The sequence below is a fragment of the Apteryx mantelli genome, chromosome 2 (genome assembly GCF_036417845.1).
Source record: "Apteryx mantelli isolate bAptMan1 chromosome 2, bAptMan1.hap1, whole genome shotgun sequence".
NCBI classification, from domain to species: domain Eukaryota; kingdom Metazoa; phylum Chordata; class Aves; order Apterygiformes; family Apterygidae; genus Apteryx; species Apteryx mantelli.
Genome location: NC_089979.1, coordinates 133,846,743 through 133,868,810, shown reverse-complemented (window position 1 = coordinate 133,868,810; position 22,068 = coordinate 133,846,743). Strand labels below are relative to the sequence as shown.

Sequence of the window (22,068 nt, the reverse complement as noted above, 5' to 3'; positions counted from 1 at the left end):
TGTGGACATGTCAAACATAATAGAAACTGCTGGATAGGAGCACTAATGAAAATATAGCACAGATTATTGCTGTGTAAACTATCAAAAATAAAAATACTGTTATATTAAGATCATCATCACAACTATCAGAATTATACAAGCAGTGACGCATTACTGACAGCACAGTCTACTTCTGACATCAGCCAGTTTACAATTCACCTGTTTATAGATACCTGTGAGCCAGTAAGTGTTTATCAGCTGAGAGGTTTAGTCACGGTGTCTTAATTGACAAGGCTGTATTAGCAGAGCCTGTGTAAAACATGGGTATCCAGCATGTTTTAAGTAACGTGATCAATCTTCAGTGACTTCTAGATGTGTATAGTGAAAGCTGAACAAATGTATTGCTACCTAATGTGTATTTCAGCAAAACCTGTAAAAAAGAGGCAGAGTTTGCTACTGTACAAAGTATTTACAAAAGTATACAACTTCAGAAAAAATCCAGTTTATTTCATCAGCCAAAGTTTTAAACACAAAACACCACAAGTTTGTAGTTTATACACTAGGAATGTAAGTTTTCATGTATAATTAAAAAGAGGTTTTACTCTGTAAAAAAGTGAAATACTGCATTACTAAAAGTCTCACACACACTGCAGAACATGAGAAAGTGTAGCACATTCATTTAAACTCAGGCTCTCAGGTGAAGACTAACAACTATAAACTGATGCAGCTATTTCAGAGACTTTGGTGAATGTTAAGAAATGTACACATCTATTCAGCTGTCTTAGAAGTATAATTATACAAATACAAAAGGCAATATATTACACATCTATATATAGCATTGTAAGCCTCAAACATTGACAAAAGATGCCAGATAATTTAGAAATTTCTAAAATCATCAGAGAAGTCAGAAGAGACCTCCTTAGATAGAGAGAAACAGGGCTAAAATAGTAATATATTTCTGTACTTGTCAAATCTGTCAGGTATTGAATGACATTTTTCCCCCCCTCAGAAAAGCCATCGCAGCCCCAGAGGAAATGGTGAGAAGACATACACTCTTTGCACAAATGTTACAGGTTCTCAAAATGAAAGTAGTTCTACTCAGCTTTCAATACAGTTTTGCTAATGGTGCTGTTCAAAGCCATCACTGGAAACAGTTCTCTGATTTAAAAACAGTAAGGTCAGTTTTAAATGTCAGCATTAAACAGCTTCTCTTTTATTATAATTTGAGATGATTCACTCCTATTTAACATTTTTTCTGCAGAATGTTGCAACTATGTATGACATTTGGAACATATTTATCACAACTACCTACTATGGGGTAGCACAGAATACGTAATGTCTTAAGATAGTTTCCTTACACCTTTAAAAGGCCCCTACTTAATATACACCTTTCATTAATCAGTCTAAAATGATCAGATAATGCTCAAAAACCAAGAGCTTCACAATTTTATAAGTAGCAGGAAAGAATTGCCACCACTGCTTCCCTTCCCACCTCCACTCCAATCCTACACTAGAAACAGTGCAACACTCATCTTCTGGAAGTTGATGGGTATTTGGACAAAATAAATAATTCTGACCTCCCTCTCTGCCTGCCTCTTTTTTTTTTTTTTTGTAAGAAAAGAAAGAAGTATAGTTGAAAGTTCATTACTTACATCAGTAAAGAAATTCTTGGGACTCAATTAGTATCAACATGTGATGTCAGTTCATAAAAACATACCCATTGTATAAGTTGATCCAGAGACTAACGCACAGATATTTACATGAAGCCACACATGTATACAAGCAGCAGCCTTTAGTACCAATAAACTTTCCTTTTATCGTTTTATAAAAAGGTATGAAGCCTCATGTAATTTCAGCTATTATTTTGGATTCAAGCCAGACCAAGATTAGAATAATTAGCTATATAAAATAAAGGGTAAGCTAACTGTACTTTAATACTGTCTGACTTGAAGCCAACAGCACTGTAAACATTATGTTACATCTCTGTATTTTATGGCATTTTAGATACTTCAGAAAGCTAATGATTTATAGCTAAGTGGCTAGATCTTCCAAGTATTATAAATATCTTTTACACCAACACCCAGTCTGAAAGTGTCCACTGTGGAGATAATCGTGATCTAAAAAACCCAGTAAAACTACTTAGAAATAATAGTTCCTTAACACTAGCTCATGATTAATACTGTCACAAACATTTGTCAACTGTAATTTTATTTTTTATTCTAATTTTTTTCAATATAAGTTACTGTAAGGTATTTCAAAGTATTCTTAAATACTTTACTGCAAGAGCAGATCAGGAAGCAGTTTAAGTTCTGCAGGTTATTTCATCATAACATCTACAACAAATCTTAAGGAAAGGAAAAGCTCTACATTCAGAATAGTGTGTAGTACTAGGCAATGTCTGCTACCAGCTGCCTGAAACTCTTCCATTGCCTGGGGTTACGCACACTCCAGAGACTATTTGTATTAGTCTATTTTCAGTAACAACTTGTTTAACACCATCAATTACACCTTCCCATCCATTTTCATTAATTAATTCAAGAAGCTATAAGCTGCTAGTATAACATGAGCTGCTTAAGTCACTTGTGCTTCAGTTTAAATAAAAAAGGAATATCTAAACTTACCCCCAGGCAAATAAGAATGTCTACTAAAATTTCACTGTTTGCTCTTTTACAAGGCCTTCTTATATTCTTGACAATAAGGGATTGCTACCTGTGGAAATCTGGTCACTTAGGAATGAACACGCATTGCATCTTCATCCTGTTTCTCCACTCATAATAAATGGTCTGTTTGTCAGATGGTCACTGCCACTGAAGTGCTTTTGTCAGCTGTTGCTTCTCCAAATCTCTGCATAAGCAGTTTTAATGCTGATTTTCAGTTATAAACCCAAGGTTGCAGAAGTTAGTAACAAATGAGGTCATCAGACTACATGAAGGTTTGAAGTTAAGTAACCTTAAACAGGCTTCTATTTTAGAATTTCAAATTAGAAAAATAAGAGGTATAAGAGATTAGCAATTATAATGCTAGTTATATTTATATTATATTTTCCCTTTGTGCTTGCAAGTTATTCTAAGTACACATCCTTTGGTAGTTACTTGAGACTAAGAGAATACAAGTTCATGTTAAACACATTCACACTCCTGATTTGCTTGATTCAGTGCAAAGCGTTCATACTTTATTTTCTACATGATACCACTACACAAGCACATTTCTTTCCCATTAATAGAAATATTGATGACAGTGACTTTTCACCAAGTAGCTTTGTGCCCAATATTTAAGAATCTGAAAGAAATAGAGACTGTCAGACTATTGGTAGCCTGAGAAGTGACTACTACAGCAATTCATGAGAACTCCCACCCACAAGTACTGCTACTGTGTGACTTTTGGCCCATTTTCAAAGGTGTATATACAAACTATAATGTATCTATAATGCAGACCCATAAGTATACAAAAGCATGAGTATTGCCACATGTACTAACTACTGTTACAAAAGCTGCCATAACAAACACTGAACTGGTGCTTCTAGTTTTAACCTTACACGTAAATGCAGCTTTCTTATGACTAACACAAGAAAGTGTTATGTTGTTACAATGCTGTTCCAAAATTTCATGCCCACACCACAAGGCTCCTACTAAATAACCTCTGCAGTTTCGCTTATGCCAGCTGGTAGCAAAGAGTAAAATCTCGCAAAGGGGATCTATTTGTTCCCATACTGTGCATTTGTAGAAAGCCGCACATCTTGGTCAGTGGCTAAACAACCAATTGATGCTTGTTAAATTGGTGTTACATGAAGCTGTAAACAATCAGGGGTATAAATAAAGTAAGAAGTCAAAGAGGTATTTTCCAAGCTATTAGAAGTTGATGCAAAATAATTGCAACTGTGTCTACTCATTCTTACTGTCAAATGGGAGCCAAAACATAAAAATTTATGGGCTTCAGGTTTAAGGTGGTAATATATAGCATATTAAGGAGCTTAATGCATGGTACCCACATCAGCATAAAGCCCTCAGATTTATTTTTCATACTGGCCAATTTAACAATGTCAATCTGTTGATAAAGTTATACTGATACTAGGAGGTCGCTGCTGATTGGGTTGTTTACTTGAAACGGGAAGATCTGTTCTTTCTGCTCCATATATCAGTTTTTCCTCCTGAAGACTACAAGCTGAGAACCTGTTTGCCTCTGTACCAGATACACCACCACGATTATTTGGAACTGTGACACCACTGACCTGTTCAAAAGATTTACTAAAAACAGTAGTGGTAGTTCTGGCCAAACTATGGCTGCCAGGTTTAGGCAGGGATTGGCTAGTCGTCAGTGTCAGTCTCTTCAAAGAGACAAGCTCTAGGTTCTCACTCATGGCTCTCTGAGTCTGTTTTCGTGACAAGTATTCTCTGCAGGTTTCCCCTTCTTTTTCTTTCCCTCCAGCTTTGCTTCCTCCAGATCTTCGCTGGCTCTTCCCTAAAAGGCTCTTGCTGCTGGTGTTGCTGCTGTTCGATAAGGCAGACTGACTTGTGCTAGAAGTAGCCCTAGAGTAAAATCCTTCATCAGTTTCAGATACTTCTATCAGTTCTTCTTGAATTGCTAAATCGGTATTACCTGCATGGTAGAATAAGAAAAAAATTAACATTTGACTTTCTCACATTTAATGATTTTATGATTACTAGATTTTGATATTTATAAGCATGAAGCTTTAAAGCAACAGAACAGAGAGCAAACAGAAGACAGAGCACTTACCTATTAAATTACATTTCGGAATACAATTCATTAGGATATAAAATTACAGCAAATAATGCTGCATTAATTCAATCAAGAAGCATGCCCACAATCTCATTTTGTAGTCATTTTGAAAAAAAAGAAAAGAAAAGAAATGCAGTCTTGTTAATTCATGCAAGGGATTAGAAACATATCAGAAGTTATTACACAAAACTAAAAAAAGTGTAAATCTTGTTTTGAGCAAGTGCTCCCATATACTATTTTGCAAAGCTCATTAATTATAAAGATATGTGATCAATGCCCCAGAACACCTAATACGGCACCTGCACAATTAGCAACCCAAAAATGCTTTAGGACTGAAAGGTCACCTTCTGCATCATAGGTCTGATGGTACGAGTTGGAAACTCGAGCACAGTGGAACATGAAAACTCAAGCACACAATGAAAAGTGAAATTTGGGGAAATCTGATATACACAGCAAGATGCTTTTCATGTCCATTTGGATAGCTTTCTTCATTCCATTGATCACTGGATTTTGTGAACCCAATAAATATGCTTAATAAACTCAAAATAATGTTGAATCTCACAGTGTAGTTGCTCCAAATTATCTACTTGTAAGTACATCATCATTGTCTGTGGCACAGACAAATCTGTGTGCAATACATGCATCTGTGTTATTACACATGCAAATATATTAACTGCATACTTTAATTCTCCAAACATGCAGCAGTGACCCTTTCAATCAACAGCGGTACCTTAGAGTGCAGCTACAAGTGCTCTGCTAAAACTGCACTCTGCCAGATGAGTTTATTCCATCCTCCATCATTTTTCTTACAGATTTTTGCCTCCTGATTTCTGGTATGCCTTTGCTGTCAGTTCTAGGATCTGTAGCTGTTTCCTGTACACCCTGTAAATGCTGAACATCATTCTCTGCTAGTGCTCTGCTTTTTTCCCCATTCCCGGTTCTCTCTCCAGCCACATTTGTGACACTAATCTCAGGTATGATAAAGTTGCCCAATTCAGTAGCATCATTACCATTCTCTGGTTGTTCTAGAATTGAAGATGAATAAGAAACAAAAAACAAACAAACAAAAAGATGTCTGAAACAAAACATGAAACAAAACCCCATAGAAATAGATGACTAAAGCATTATGAATTAAAGCAGATGTTCACATATTAACCTCTTGTTAATTAGCAACATTAGCAAGTATGGAATTTTACTTAATTTTTAAACTATGAACTTCAGTCTTCCAATTATTGGCCTGCACCCACATACTGGAAGTCCCACACTTGATCTTTCAAAATTAAAAGCTTTGAGTATCATCATAAAACAAACATTCACAGAATTTCAAATATCAAAGAACTCTCCGTAATTATGACTATCTTCTCAGCATCAACGTGCTAGAACAAAACTGTCTCTAAAGTTGTTATTTTTACAATGAAGTGGTATATCAACTTCATGTGTTATCACTTTAGACCAGAAATTCCACTTTCAGTCCACATGCAGTGTTGCAATGCTGCACAATGGTTAGCCTGATAACTAATACCTGAATCACCAGGCCAGCTCAAGCACACTTAAATTCCTTTTTTTTTTCATTTCAAAATCATTTTTAACCAGAAAAATATTTAAAATTAGGAAGTCTCTCCAGTTACTAAAATCAACTTGCTCAGATAAAATTTATGGAGTTTTACTCAAGTGTTTTGCCACTGCTAATATTATACCATAGATATTGATCTTCTCAGCCTTTCTAAACCTCTTACATGATCTTACAACTACCTTAATTTGCAATAAATTTATCTGTGTCACACAAGTCAGTTACTAAGCAACTCAGGGGAGAGGAGGGAAACAACGCAACTTTCTGCAGTGCTGGGGAAAAAAGGAAATTAAAGTAAAAACAACACAACTTGGTTCTAAGATTACTCCTTTTCACCTGAGGAAGTCAACAGCAGAAAATATACAAATGCTAAGCCTGGCTAAAAAAACGTTTTAAGACATTCTGAGATTCCTGCAGATGTGGCCAAAAAAATAAAATAAATAAATCACACTGCTACTCAAAGAGCAAGAATGACGACTACATGTAAGCCCAAGATTTTTAACAATAATGATGATGATAATGCAGTAGTTCCTATGAGGTCCTGTTAAAACAAATCCCGATCCAAGATCACTGTCTAAATTAGATGAAGACAGGTTTGAGAAAGATAAACTGGGGGGGGGGGGGAGACCTTGTGGGAATTCCTAGTATATGCAAGTAACAAGTTACAATCCTAGCAAGCTGTCAGCTTCACAGTGTTTGAAGTATTTTAAGTGTCTGAAGATCTTTTAAAAAAGTACTCAGAATTGCTTTATCAGCACTAGCTCTACAACCACAAAACTGCATTTGATGACCTGGAGAAGAAAAAGAGAAGCCATCAGTTACAGGTAGTCACTGCACATCCTCCATGAAGACGTATACCACAGAAATACAAGCAAAGTAGAAGAAAACTATACACTATATACACTACATGTGTTATATACATAATTTATATACAAATGCTAGGGCAACAAATCTGACAAGACTGAAAGTGAACTAAAAACACAGCTCGGGCTAAAGCTCAAGTGAAACCCAGTGTTTTATCCATAACACAAGTCTTTCACAACTGAGGATTAAGGAAGGAACTTTAAGACTAGACTGTCAGTTTGCTTTGCAGATGACAGGAGTTTTCAGTACAGACATTTAATTGCCTATATGAAGTACAAAAATAAAGGAATTTATGATGAGATGATTTTACACAGCAGCAGCTCTAATGCTTTTCAGCTGGAGGGGAATCCCCTGCAGTGAGGACAGCTGTGCGGGCACAGTGTACTTCCAGTTCCAGCACGCTGCGCTGCTTGGCTTTTTGCTGGCCTCTGTGCTTCTCTTGGTTATTCTGCTGGGGATGGACACCATTGTCCCCCCAGTGCAAGAGCCATCCCCAATTTTACCTGCAAATGGTAAATATTACGATTCTTTAACTATTCAGTCACTAATGAAAATATCTATTTAATAAGTTGTACTATCTAATGGAAATGACATTAAAGTAGCTAACAGCAGCAATTAACTTCCTGATATTTGGCACCAAATTTAGAAGAGTTAAGAGTTTCCAATTTCTCTTCCTGCTAACAGCATCTTCTGCAGAAGTCTTTTACAGTAACAAAGGTAGCAATTGAGCACTGAACTGCAGCAGTAGAGACATTAGAAAGCTTTATGCTCTGCAATAACTAGTCACTAAAAAAACCCTTCAAAACTCCTCTAGGAAAGTTGCACTGCTGACACATGCACAATAATATAAAACTCATTTTACCTATCACTAAAATGCAGCCAGTATCATTTGAATATTAGATATGATCAAAGTAGTATCATAATATCAAATACAGCTATATATTTATTTATTTATACACACAGATACTTTTTTTAAACATAGGAGCAGAGGTTTAGTGAGGAGGGAAGACTGACCCTCTAGGTAAAGTGGTTGCATCTCACTGGGGTGAGGTACCTGTACTTCTGTGGCAACCTTCAAACCCCCTCCTGTTACCCCATCTGTCTGGCTATAGGCACCTTAGTTCAGCAGGTCTTCCCAGGATCCATATCCCCACATGCACAAGTTTACTCTACTAGAAAGAGTGTTTAGAGCAAGGAGCCCACACAGAAGAGTGGGCAGAAGAGAGTTTGCTTTCAGTTCCTACTTCTACCCAGAAAGGGCAAAAAAGCATTAATTAGTAGTGCCCAGCTCCAAAGAAGAGCGATGGAGGGTGCACAAAATCAAAGGCACAGCAGAGACTGAAGGAACAAAGGAATATATACATATTTTTATATATATATATATACATACACATTTTTTTTTTTTTTAAGAAGTTACAGATTTCATGGTAATAGCAATAATTATTTTGTTTGGTATCATGCATTTCTAGTTGCAATATCAGATTCTGATACTAGTACCTCAGCCATCACTGCTGTATTCCCACAGCTCTGTAACCAATCAACTGGAAAACTACTGAGGAGTTTTACTCAATACAATTATGTTTAATCTTTTAGTTAAGAGTTATTAACTACTTTTAATGAAAGGGAATACACTTTTCTCAGAGTTTAACATTGAGCTACAGGAAGAAGTCAACCAGAAATAGGATACAGGGTATCTCATCCCCAATTAACACTGTCTACCATAGCATCTACAGTCCTGCCCTGTGGCAGCGCTAAGACTATGCAATCCATGTCCTTCACAGATGCATCCCATCCTTATTTTTAAAAGTTTTAAAAATTCCCCAAACAAACCTTCAGCTTCAGAGGATTTCTTTTTCAAGATAATACTGCTTCAGACTAGACAACTCTTGGGGCTTATTCTTCTGAGAAAGAGATATTAACATGCAGTGCTCAAGGCAATGTAGCAAAAGAGAAAACACCAAAAGACACTGCTAAATAGCGTATAGACAAAACTGAATAAATATGTCACCTTGAAAGCTACTGTAAATATGGTATAACATTTGAAGAAAAACACATTTGGAGTCAAGTTCTAGATGTGTTGTGTAGTACAACCAACTTTGGTAAACATATTTAATGATTACCAGCTGCTAAAAATTAATTCAAAAGATATTTCAATCATAATCTACCTTATTATTATGAGTGCCTCCAAACAAGCAAACTCTTCATCTAGATTGTAATTGAATTTTAACCACCACAAGCTCAAGCTGCATCTCTTCTACAGCCATGTCAGCATTTTGCATTTTGAATGATTTACAGAAGTATCAAGCTTATATCCCAAAATTATCATTCATTCTGAATTCCTAGAAAAAAAAAGTTATAACTATTTCAGGAGCCAACACTGTTTAAAAAAATAAAAATAAAAAAATCTCTCCATAGAGTCTCAAAGACTAATATCTCTAAACCTTGTGCAGTACTTGAATGTCAATCATTGTAATGGGGAAAAAATAACATTTAGTCATTCTTCTCTAGTCAATATCATCTTTTTTGCTATGTATCTACCCAACATCTGCTCAGTTCTTTTTACTCAGTCACTTATGTCAGAGTATTTGTCTTACATGCATTATCTCTAAACACAGGAGTTTTTCCAGTAGCTCTTTTCTGGGCAGTGTCATACAAATTTTACATTAGTAAGGAAAGCATTACTAGAGCTTGCTTTATTTTTTTGTCCTTGCTTCTATAAATAACCACTCATTTAAGTGTTTATGTGCTTTACATACTGCACGATTTTCCTGGTTTTTCCTCCACTTGTGAATGGAAACAGAGGAGCCACTCAGAGCTTGTTTTTAAAATATGAACACTACAAAAATTGATGCCCAATCAAATCCTCTTTTTTAGGTTTACGATTTAGAAGCAAAACAATTCAACAGCACAAAATAATTTGCAGATAAGTGGTGGATAATATCAACTGACTCTATAAATCCCATTCATTTGTGAGTAGATGGATCCATTTTGCAAATGACCATTCCATTTACTATGTCTGTCAGAAGTTCAAATTCACAATACCAACTTGACTTTAAAAAATGTCTAAGTAACAGCTCGAATGAAAGGGTTACATGCAGGGTTGAGTATGACAGTAAGATTAAACAGTAAGTTGACGTTTTCCCAGAACAGACTTTGGTGGAGATTTTTAGCAAAGGTTAGCAAGATCTAGTGTCTGCAAATGGAAGTAGTTTTAAAAAATTACTAGAAAGAAAGCACACGCTTCTCAGCTGGAAATGCAATTAGCCTGTTGTAATCTGCAGTGTATTTGGTTTTTTACAAACAGTGATGGAAAATGCTTCCATCACTGGGGATTTTTTGCTTCAGGAAGTCTTGTGGTCCATGTAATGCAGAAGATCAAACTTAACCACACATAACCACCAACTTCATCTCCCCACCCACCCACACTCTAGGAGAGAGAACAATGATCAGGAGTGACAAGGTTTGTCACCTGATTTCTACCAACTCCAATACTCATTTTAATTCAAACAAGCATCTCTAAACACAAACCTCGTTATTCTATCTGTATGCCTACCCTAAAGTTCTTTCTTTCATCAGGATTGTTGGGCATGGAAGCTTGTTATTAGGAATTTTGAAATCATGATACAATTCATTCACTTTAAAAGACTTCTTTTAAGTCATAAACAACAATTTTGTTAGTATTTTATAACAACATTTTTGAGGAGGCTATCTGAAGTGGTACAATACATGGAACATGCGTCATTTAAATCAAAACAAATTGGTGGTCAGTCAGTCAAAAATAACGTAGGTTCAGTTTTAGCCTTTAAACTACCCTGTTTCCACAGCCTTCAAATTTACAACTACTCACACAAATTTTTTCCCCTGTCACTACACCAAATGATTTTTCCCCAACTAAATCCTGTGTGCTACCACTGAGGCAAGTCCAAAGTTTTCTCAATAACCCAAATAAAGTGTTGACAAGAGATTAAGAGTCCTTAATCTTGCAAACCTAACACTTCCTAAACACTGACCACTCCTTGCTTCAGTCATACTGACTAGAACTAGATTACACCACTGTTTCTCTTGACTTGTCCTGCTTTATATGAGGTTCCCATAAAACCCACCATTCTCCCCCATCTCTATAAATTCTACTGTTGTTCTCATTTCTTTCACCTTACTGTTATCTGCTGCAGTGCACAATTGTCCTACCCATTTTCTCTTGAACTTCAAGTATCACCTTTACAAGAAGGCAATACTAGATCACCGGTTTTCGTAAAAACTCCCAGATCTCAGTATTTGCTAAAAAATCTGCATTCTCAGAAGGATGGCTCCAATACTGATTCTGTAACATTTTTTGTATTACATTTTTCTGTACTAACAAGAGCAAGGGGACACTTATTTTAACATGCCTCCGTTTCCTTTGGATAAGCAACATTCAACATCACTGATCCGTGTTCCCCTCTGTCACCTAGTCTGAATGAACATCAGAACCACCCAAAAAATAATAGCAGGCAAAATTGCTAGACTACAAAGGGCGTTTCTCCATTTAAAAGCTGATCTATCATACAGATTTTTGGCACTTAGCTAATACTCCTTGCTTAAGAACTGTCAGCCTGAAGAAAGGAAAATAAACACTAAAGGCTAAAATTCTCCTTAGAGTCTTAACATTTCAGTAATGAATTGCTATGGGACCTCACTCAGGTTAAAGATGCTAATATTTTAGCTCTTCAACTGTGTCTGACAGTTTTAAGCAGTTTTTAACCAAAATTATTTTCAGTTGATTATTTTAAGTTGCTTTGACCCTGGGCACCTTACTATTGGTACTACAACCAGTGGGTATCATTACTGCTCAGAAAGCTCAGTCATTATTTTAAAGTCATTTTCTACCAGTATATGTATATGTATATGTATGTATATAAATAATTTTCAACACTTGGCTGAAGTATTGCTAGGTGCTTTATGACAAGGAATTTCATAGTATTTTTCTAAATACATTGCCTATATACAATAAAAGTTTATAGTGTGCATTATACAAGAAGTTTTTATGATTCAGCTTTAAAAGGCAGAATATTCTTTTAATAAGTTCAGTATAAATGTTCACTCACTTCCTTAACCTGTGATCAGAATTACTAGCTCAGGAGAGCAAACAATGAGAAGTTTCGATCTCTGGTTGATCTGCTGTTCTTCATCTGAAGCAGGTAGAAGTGGAATAGAATGTTTCTTTTTGCAGTACATTCAGCACCATCTTTTTTCACTTTTCACCACAGACCTGTGTCCAACTTGTTAGAATCTCTTATGCTAATCTGCCCTAAAAATAAAAATTTATCTGACTATATTTAAGTCCCAATTTTATTTACGTAATTTCAGACAGATGAGGTTTTGTGGTAAGAATACTAAATATAATAGTAAAGCTGTTACAAATATATTGGTTTTGCTTCAGGTACCATACATTACTGTTCAGAAGAAAACAGGAACATCAGCTTCTTTAAAGATTCAGTGATTTTGGAGAATTCCCTTGAATAGAAGTTGGTTAACAACAAACAAAAAACAAATATGGTCAAAGAAAGAAATAGAGAAAATAATGTCTGAACTGTATTAAGATTTCCATTCACCAGTTAAGAAAATAAACTCCAAACTGCTGTTTGCTTACTAGCAGCAGCAGAATGGCACATCCCACTTCATATATAATCGGTTTTATCACTGCCTCAAACCCATATTAAAAATCTGAATAATTCTCTTTAGAAAAGCAATCTCAATCTAAAGAGAACTAATGTATAATATTCACTCACTGAAGGCATTTTAATTAACAATGAAGATGTGCAAAACCCAAAACCTCAATATTATTTTAAATAGGATTAAAAAGCTCGGAATTCATTGCAAATAATGTTTCTTACCATGTCTTTTCCATCTATGCCCTCGGATAGACATGCTAGTCACAGCATTTCTTGATATTCTAGATGAAGTAGGTGTAATTTCAACCTGAATGCATCTTGTACCTTCTTTACTAGATTTCATGGCACTCTGAGGCAGTGAAGCTTTAATTGCATTAGCAACCTAGAACAGAATAAATGCAGATAAATTCTTAACAAAAAGATCCAAATTTTAGGAGAATTATGTAAGGGGATTCTTATTACTCCAAGAAGAGTACTCTGTATAATTCCAGTTTAAGTTCAAATAACCACACTAACATTTTGCTAACCACACTAACATTACACAGAGATTGTAAAAAAAAAAAAAAAAAAAAAAAAGCCAGCTGCAATTGCCTGTCTCACAACTAAGTTGCATTTAAAATCCATCACACTATTTAAAGCAAAGTTTCTAGTTTCAATATGCAGCTATTACTCAACATGAACTTCAGCATGTTTCTGCATCTTTTAAACCTCCAAGACTTGGAAGTCTTCTAGTGTAAATGGCTTGTACACTAGGGAATATGGTAAAATAAAGAGCATGTTAAAAATGTGTCTGTCTATATACTTATAGGTCTAGCTATTCAGTTAAGCACAACTACATAGACCTTGTGGGCTTTAAGTTCCTGGCATGATGTTGCATCAGGGTGTGCATTCATCAGAAAAATTTAGTGGACTAAAAATTCTGCTCAAAGTTGAAATACAGCACCTACCAGCAGAGGTTCTGGATACAGTTCCAGCTGTGCTCTATACAAAATATCATCCATAGCTTTACGAGCCAGATCCCATTCTCCATTATAACTACAAAAATAAATTTATACATAAAAATTAGCACCCATCAACTGATGATCCTTCTGGGTCACATGACATCCACAGATTCAGTATTTCTTAAAGCTCAGTTTAGAAGTTAAACTGATTATTTCCTATTATGCCTGCTATCTAGAAGACTTGTTCTGAAGAGGTGTCCAAGGAGGAACAAGTTTTACTTTCATCGACTACCAGCAGTTAAAAAAAAAGACACAATCAGTTGTTGATCAACTAGTCATGATGTTTTCTGAACTTCAAACAGGATTGTTCTAACATTAGCAACACAGGAACATTTAAAAGATGGAAGTTTTAACATTTATTTCAGTTAATAAGAGAGCTTCACACATCAACATGACTATCAAAGTGTGAATGATATCAGCACTTCAAAGAAGCAATGGTAAGATTTTTTTTTTGCTTAACTAGACTGATGTCAAAACTATGCATGTAGAAATGTAGGCAGTAGACAACAATTGGAAGGTTATTCAAAGACTTTCACATCACCAGTTACACCGTTATGTGCTGTTCCATCCCTCTTTCTCCAATATTACATGGGTTAGTTCTGCAACTAGTTAGCTGAAGTATGTTCTCTTCTTGATGACCATACTACTAGACATACTCCTATTCACTAGGAAACAAAACATCTGAAAGGTGGTATGCCTACATGAATGTACAAATTAGGCTGACATTTCTTTATTTTATATGCGTATATAAAGAAAAAAAACTCACAAGGCATAATAAATCCCCGTTAGCATTTGCACCATAAATTCAGAAGAAACTGGAATCCTGCTATTTACTCCCTTGTACTTTCTCACTTGTTGGCGAGGATATCCACAGACACAGATTCTAAAGAAATCATTCATTTGTCATTAGTAAATAATGTAGAACCACCTTTCTATACAACATTACAAAGCCAAGTGTTTAATATACATTTTAATTACAATAGACCCACAGAAAGGTATTCAGCAACAACAGAACTAGACTACTACTCATTATGGAAGAAAGATATGCCCTCTACCGGCAGAGTTCAAACCCTTCAAAATACAACAGACAGAAGATGTCCTAGTCACTCATGTTACTTTTATACTGCAATTGAATAAGAAAAAAAATTGCCAGTAAGTAATTCTGAATTAAAAGCATTTGCTGCTGAACAGGAAAAAAAAAATTGTATTTAAGTAAATGAAAGTAGACTATCAATTATTATTACTCATAGACATTAGCATGTCATTCCATATAAAGCAAAGTCGCACACAAGTTTCAGAGCAAAGAGACCAAAGTATCATATTTATAAAACTATTATAAAATCCAGTGAAAGTCAGCTTTAGAGACTAGTTTTGAACCAAATTCCACATCAGGTTCTGTAGTCAAAACAGACTGGAAACCAAAGATACTGAGGGGTTTAGTATTCAATTCATTGGCTTTTCAAAACAGCCAGCTTCATATTACTGAACTTCTGGAAAGATCTTTAATGATATTAATCAAAATATTCTCTTCTCCAAAGCATAGACTAAAAAGTTTAGTATCAGAAAGCTTCTTGGGGCACTGCTCTTAGATTTTTCTTTCGCCAGAAACAAAAAAAAATTTTTTGAGTTCTTCTTGTAAGATTGTATTGCAGTATCTTTCAAATTACATTTGTAACAGAGATTTCAGGATTCCCCCCATCTTTTTTTAAATGAATACTTTGCCACTAACTTAGCGTGCATGCATTTTTCTTCTCCCTCTCTATTCTGCAACTCATCTTCTGCTTTAGGTATTTACAATAAACAAACAAACCCCCCAGATCTGCAAGGTTCAGCAACCCTCCCAGTATGTACTTGGCACCTAGTACAACCTCGATTTGACTCTTCACACTCATTTCGCCGTATCTCCAAACGGACAAACAATTAAGACTTCATCAAGAAAGGCAGGGAGCCATGTCAGTAACAACATGCAAGGAAACAAGAACACTGCGTATTGTTTCTGAAGGAGTAAGATACCTACTTCACTGTATACACATCTGTTATTGAAGAGTAATTCCCTAAGTCCTAGGCTTGTGCTGCCACTTATCAAGTTGGTCAACTGCTGCTCTGAGCATCAGTATTCAGTTAAATTGTTACTGATACCTACAATCTTAGGTATGAATTTCTCAGACTGGCACAAAATGAAATTTAAGTGATTGAATGCAACCATTTAAAGCCATGTTTCTGAAAAACAGTTCATCTTGCTTTTGAATTTTGATTTTCCAGAATGGCCAAACACTTCAATTTGTAAATAAATGCAAGTTTTCCCTCTAAATTAGATACTGTTGCTGGCCAGAAACATACACTATTTAAGTACTTCCTGCATAATCATTCAGATTAACAACTCCTATTTTGTTACTGTTAGGGAAGGAATATACTACTTCAGATTATATTGTGACTTGTGTCAAACTACTCAAATAACTTAAAATTTTAAATTTTTAGAGACTAGAATGCAAATATACAAAGTTCATCTGCACAGTATTTTGACAGCTAGGCAAAACAAAAATGTTATCTCCAGTTAGTGAATCAAACTGGTTCTTCTGATAAATATTTTTAAGATGCTAGAACCACCACAGTTCATGCTCTCACATTTTTTTTTGTCCGTATATGGTAAAAATTGAAGCACAAAAGCTCCTATCTAATTCTCAGATGACATGAGCTAGTTACCAAAATTAACTAAGTTGAACAACCAAAAATAAATAAATAAATAAACAAACATACATACATACTTTTTTTTTTTTTTTTTTTTTTTAAGGTATGCATCTCCCATCCCATATTCAACCTCTTCTGGGGGAAAAAGATCATGCAAGTTGGGGTTAAAAAAAAAAAAAAGACAACATTTTAGTTTCGGATATTCCATAATTTCTACCAATGGTTTGGCTCAAAGACTACTGTTATAGTCCACTAAAATAATATGCATTTCAGCATTAGGTAAAGCTGGGGGATGGAGGGAGGAGTCTAGTTTAAACAAATGTTTCTCTAGACGTGAGTCTCTAGTTTAAACAAAAATGCTAATTTAGATTAAAAAAATCTAACTAGGTCATTTTTTTTAATGCAGATGTATGTATTTATGCATTTGCTAGATGCGATAGTGTAAGCATACAATAAATATTTTGGGAAAAATAGTGAACTCCCAGTAGGAATGTGATCAGTTACACCGATAAAGTTACAGAAAAGATCTTAATATAGCTACTCTATTAACACCAATATTGATCAATTTTAAAAAGCCTACTCTAGCCTGACTTACTTCCTATAAAAAGGCTTCAATGACACCAGCAGAACTGCTTCACCTTCCATCAGAGTAAGATAATTTTATGAAAACAGAGACTATCACTGAAAGTACCCAAATGCAGAAATCTGGATTTACAATACTTGAGATTAGCTCAAAGTATTTTGGGCTGCAATTGTTATCACACAGTAAGTTTAACCTTTGTAAATAAAATAAAAAGTACTAGAAGTTTGTGCTTCTTTAAAAAAGTATGGGTTGTAAAAAACTGAACTGGACTTTTCTAGAAGAATGCACCTTCACTGTACATTACTTCTTTTATAAAAAGAGATCTTCCAAAAAGAAACCTATAATCAGTATGGCTCAAAGCAATTAAAGAGTTATTCTACAGATTCTTCTGAGAATTTTGTCAGCTCCACATCCAAATAAGATAATGAGACATTTTTATTCTCTGACGCATTCTCTTGAATCCCTAAATTGCTGTCAGGTAGGAGATTTTCCAGTGAGTAGAGAAGCATGGATGCCAAAACAAGCAGGGAATGAAGAACTAAGATAACAAAAGTGAAATATTATAATATCAAATCATTCAGTATCCAAAGCTTCAACAGTTCTAACTAGAAAAAGGCTTGTCTGCACCTACGAGGAAGCTGTTTGGATTTTTTTGGAGGTTTCTTTAAATTATTGATGCCAAATATAATCCAAAGCTAGTCAAGCAGAATAAGCAACATCAGTCTCCTGTCTACAGTCCCTAGCTGTGAAATAATTCTCTACCTTAAATTTTAGATGACCGGTCTAACAAATTTCTTCCTGGAAAGACTCTTATAAATATTCACATGTTCTCCAGTACTCTCTCATCTCCTCCAGAGAGGAAAGAATCTTACAAGCATCCATTACCATTTTATGTTTGTGTGAGGAATCTGGGACCTTGGAGTTACGACTGAAAGCTACTGTAGTTGATTTCTGACTCTATCTTGGTTTTCCTGGGCTAACAAAAACATTCTAATGTTTTCCCTAACCCAAAGTCCACTTCCAAAATTCTAGAGATAGACATGTTCAGTACCATTTCTCCTTTTAAAAAAAGAAACAGATCAAAAGTAGACATTACAGTTAAAGCAGAGGTAATTTGTAAATATCCAAAATACATGCAAAAATGAACTTATTTCAAGATCCACCATACTTTCAAGTGAGTTTCAACTTGCACAGCATCCAAATATTTTTAATAAGCTTGCAATGCAAGATTTACCAAGATTTTAGAAAATATTTCTGATTTTATTTCATTAAAACACCTACCGCTACTATAATTAAAAACAGACATAATTCCCTCGATTTGATTTCTTTTACCATTTGACAGCACTGCATGTAAGTCACATTATGTCTTCCCTATTTTGAGATCTCAACCCAAAGTCACATAAGAGGTACTTTAAACAGAAATAATGCAACTGTAAACACGAAAAAAGTCAAGTTTACAAGCAGCTTTTGGGAACCTGAACTTTTTTTTTTTTTTTAAACAAACTCAACCTGATTACATTTCAAGTTGGCAATGCCATTTTAAGTATAATCAGCCTACAGAAATTACCTTGAACAAATTTGACACAATGACTGAAGAGAAACTGCAGGCATGTAGCTTAAGGCAGCATTGTAACAGAGCAGAAGGAACGTCAGTACTTCGAACCTGGAGTTTACAAGGAACATTAGCGATTAGATGGCCAATTTTACTTTTTTAAAAGAAACAAAACAAGTTTACACAGAAATTTGCAAGAGTTGTATTTGAACAGACTCAGTACTGTATTTCAATAGTTATTGATAATTGAGTAGTTTGGGTCTGTAAGTTTTCTTCCCTTCATGTAGTAATATGTGCTCCTATTCTTTATGCATCCACAATTAAATGTGTTTAAAAAAAAAAAACAGCATACACCTTAAGTCTGACTATACAAGTTGTTAAAATTCATTAATGATTCTCAAGCAAAATCTTACTATACAGTTTCACCTGTTCTGTGCTGTTAACATCTCCCTCTGAGGATGAGGTCCACTGTATACAACCCTGGACAAACCATGCTGGGATAAAGCTCCTTCAGTGAGAGCCATGGAGCCAATGCTGGAAGGCTAAAGAAAAAAGGTCATTCAGAACCTGAAGCCTTGCTACAACGCAAGTTAAAAACAGACAACTGATCATCACCGTATTTGTATATAAATTTTCAAGGGGTTTATGGTTATCTGACTACTTATTAGTCTTGGGTTTGAGAGATGATTTTACACCAAACAGGGTAAAAGGCTTTGGAAAAGAAACAAACAAACAAAATACTGGTGCATGGATATTATGCAGTTATTACTATTCAGACTTGAAAAGGCCTCAGAGATACCAGTCAGCAGTAATCAATTACATTACTATGTCATCATGCGAAATGTCAAACTAATTTTCACTTTTATTCCTAAAGAACAGGCCCCCAAAAGCATACTGTGTTTCACAATCAGTAACAACTTCATGTTTTAAAAGTCACTTACTTCATGATAGACTGAAGGTTTGGACAGAGACGGAATTGTGAAACTCAGCACTTTGCTATGACCCTGCTTGTCAACTATCTCCTGCAAAAGACAAGAGGCATCAAGGGTTACACAGTACTACAGAAACCAGGCGTTCAGAAGTGTTAAATACTGGAAAAGAGCAAATGGATAAGGAAAACAAACCAATTATTATAGAATAGACAGGGATACTATCACAATCTGAATTACAAACTAGAAATTATCTCTTCATTTGCTTCCTAACACAGTGGTTTAGTTTTGTTTCTGAAAAATAACTGCAATACATTTGCTTTTAATATTCAAATGACTTAGCAAAGGGCACATGCATTTGCATAGCTATTGGCTACCTTAAAAGAGACTAACTGGAAATCAACAAATTTAAACTGTGTTACCATATTTTTAATTATACACTACTTGCTATTTGTGAAGGTTAATGCTCAATAATTCTGTTCCGAAAACTATTCACCCACAGAACAATGGTTCTATAAGCCATTTTTGGGGAAAACATTTTAGTTCTAAAACAAGTGCAGCCTCATACGGTTTGATAATAGCAGACATCAAAATATTTGCAAAAACCCAAGTTTAATAATTATATATTTAGACAGAGAAGAAAAAAGGAACCTAGGAAAAAAAGAATGGATGCAAAGCTTTAGGGAAGCCACTTTGCCGAAAGATACCACCACAATAGTAGATTGGCAGACTTCTCACTCCTAAAGTGAGTGGAAGACTAAAGGGTAAGGCCAAAAAGATTTGCCAGGGTATCACAGAAGAGCACTGAAGTACTTTAGAGCAAAAGCTTCAGAAATAAGAAGTTCTGAACTTCCAAACCAAAACACATGCAAGAACACTTTGCAACACTATTAGGATATACAAGAGAGAGGAATAGCAATTACCACAGCTATAGCAAAGAGTAGTATTAGTAACTACTGTCAAGAAGGCAATGGTATGTAGAGAAGGCAACATTCCAGTTTGTGGGAAGGATTATTGGCTGCACCTTGAAGGTTTGGCTTGCAGTTAACCTAACTTCCCCATCAAGCATACACTCAGGATCTCGAGGATGTCAACCAGTCTCTCATAAAGATCCTGATATTCAGAAAGAGATATCCTGTACAGTGTGTATTTAGATAGTATATTCCCTTTTTGACTCTCCCTTTCTGACTCCCCCTCTATCTTCTAGTACTGAGTTATTTATTAGTGTTTCCAAGGTTCCGCAATGCAGTTTTGTATTCCTAATGTTATCATCCAACGTTTTTTGTTTCAGCAACAGATTTCATGCATCCAAAAGGTGGAGATTGGAGAGGAGCTTCAATAAAGTGCCTCTTAACAACCCCTTCTCAGAAGTCACTAGGTTGAAGACTAACTTCACATACTAGTTATTAAAACCCATGTCTTAAAGTGGAATACAAAGTGTTAAAGGAATACTGAGAAGTATCAAAATGGCCTAGAGAGCTGTTCAGTCTGAACAGTCATACAGCTCCTCCGCTCTCCACATAAACCACTTACCCTTTAACGTAGCATTAGTGTGGAAAACAGTTTCCTGAACATTTGGAAGGGAAAAGAAGCTGGCTACATTCAAACTTTAAAATATTGACATGTCAAAATATTGACATTTCATTTTAATCTGATTTATAATTAAGTTTCAGGAGTAAATTTCAAGATCTGAAGTACATTAGAAAAACTGATACCTGCAGCCAGGAAAGCTAAAAGTCAACTGCATACACTACCTGCCTCTGTGAAGCCTGTTCTTCAGTTACATCTCCAAGTTGAAAGTAGAACAAACCAATTTGTGAACTTAACTTCAGCAGCAATAATTCCATATCCCCGACAATGTAGTGAATTTACAATTATTCTGAGCAATATTAAATTTTTCAACTTGCTTCAGAAAGAAACTGCAGAACTCAGTTCAGGATCTTAATTCCCCTCAGATTCCAAGAGATCACTGTACTTATTTACAGAAGAGTTAATATTTGTATCTAATAAAATAAGTATCTAAGCAGATCACCTATTACCTTTTGAATCTGGTATACTGAAGAACAGTACCATCCATATGTACCATCCAACCAGTATCACATTGTTTAAATTGTAAGTATTATATAACATTAACAGGGGCAAAGAAATCAGCATCAGTAACTTGGCACTACTTTAGCATACGCTTTCACTATGTGTTAGAGCAGAACAGGGAAAAATAATCATTTCCAAAAGTCCCAGTCTACAGCTTCCCACAGAAGCTTGCCGTAAAATTCCTCTGACCCCAAGCAACAGGAGATGGATGGCTATGGCAATAACTGATGAAGAAACTGCTCAGAGCTAAGAGAAGAGGTTACTGGACTGGTTTCAAGCTTAACTGCTTTATCCTAGAAGATATTACAAGCAATTATAGACATATCTGTTTTAACCATTTTAGATGCCTTTGTCAGGGAAATAAAGGAGTGAATCAGCTCTAGGCATAAGATGCACCATATGCTTTCCAGGAATGTTTTTCTT

General features: G+C 35.3%; 1 protein-coding gene across 8 annotated transcripts in view; it reads right to left on the bottom strand.

Annotated features, from left to right (window-relative positions):
- Window positions 1-465: 465 nt before the first annotated feature.
- Window positions 466-22,068, bottom strand: part of HYCC1 (hyccin PI4KA lipid kinase complex subunit 1) — a 57,541-nt gene continuing 35,938 nt past the window's right edge. For 5 of the 8 annotated variants that reach the window (XM_067291602.1, XM_067291599.1, XM_067291598.1 and 2 more), the window contains 7 exons: window positions 19,567-19,647; window positions 19,052-19,167; window positions 18,641-18,736; window positions 14,569-14,685; window positions 13,749-13,836; window positions 13,024-13,183; window positions 466-4,575 (listed from right to left, as the gene is read on the bottom strand). In XM_067291602.1, the coding sequence (XP_067147703.1) occupies window positions 4,019-4,575; window positions 13,024-13,183; window positions 13,749-13,836; window positions 14,569-14,685; window positions 18,641-18,736; window positions 19,052-19,167; window positions 19,567-19,647 (1,215 nt within the window). In that variant the 3' untranslated portion in view covers window positions 466-4,018. The other 3 variants (XM_067291605.1, XM_013941346.2, XM_067291604.1) reach the window with 3 other exon arrangements.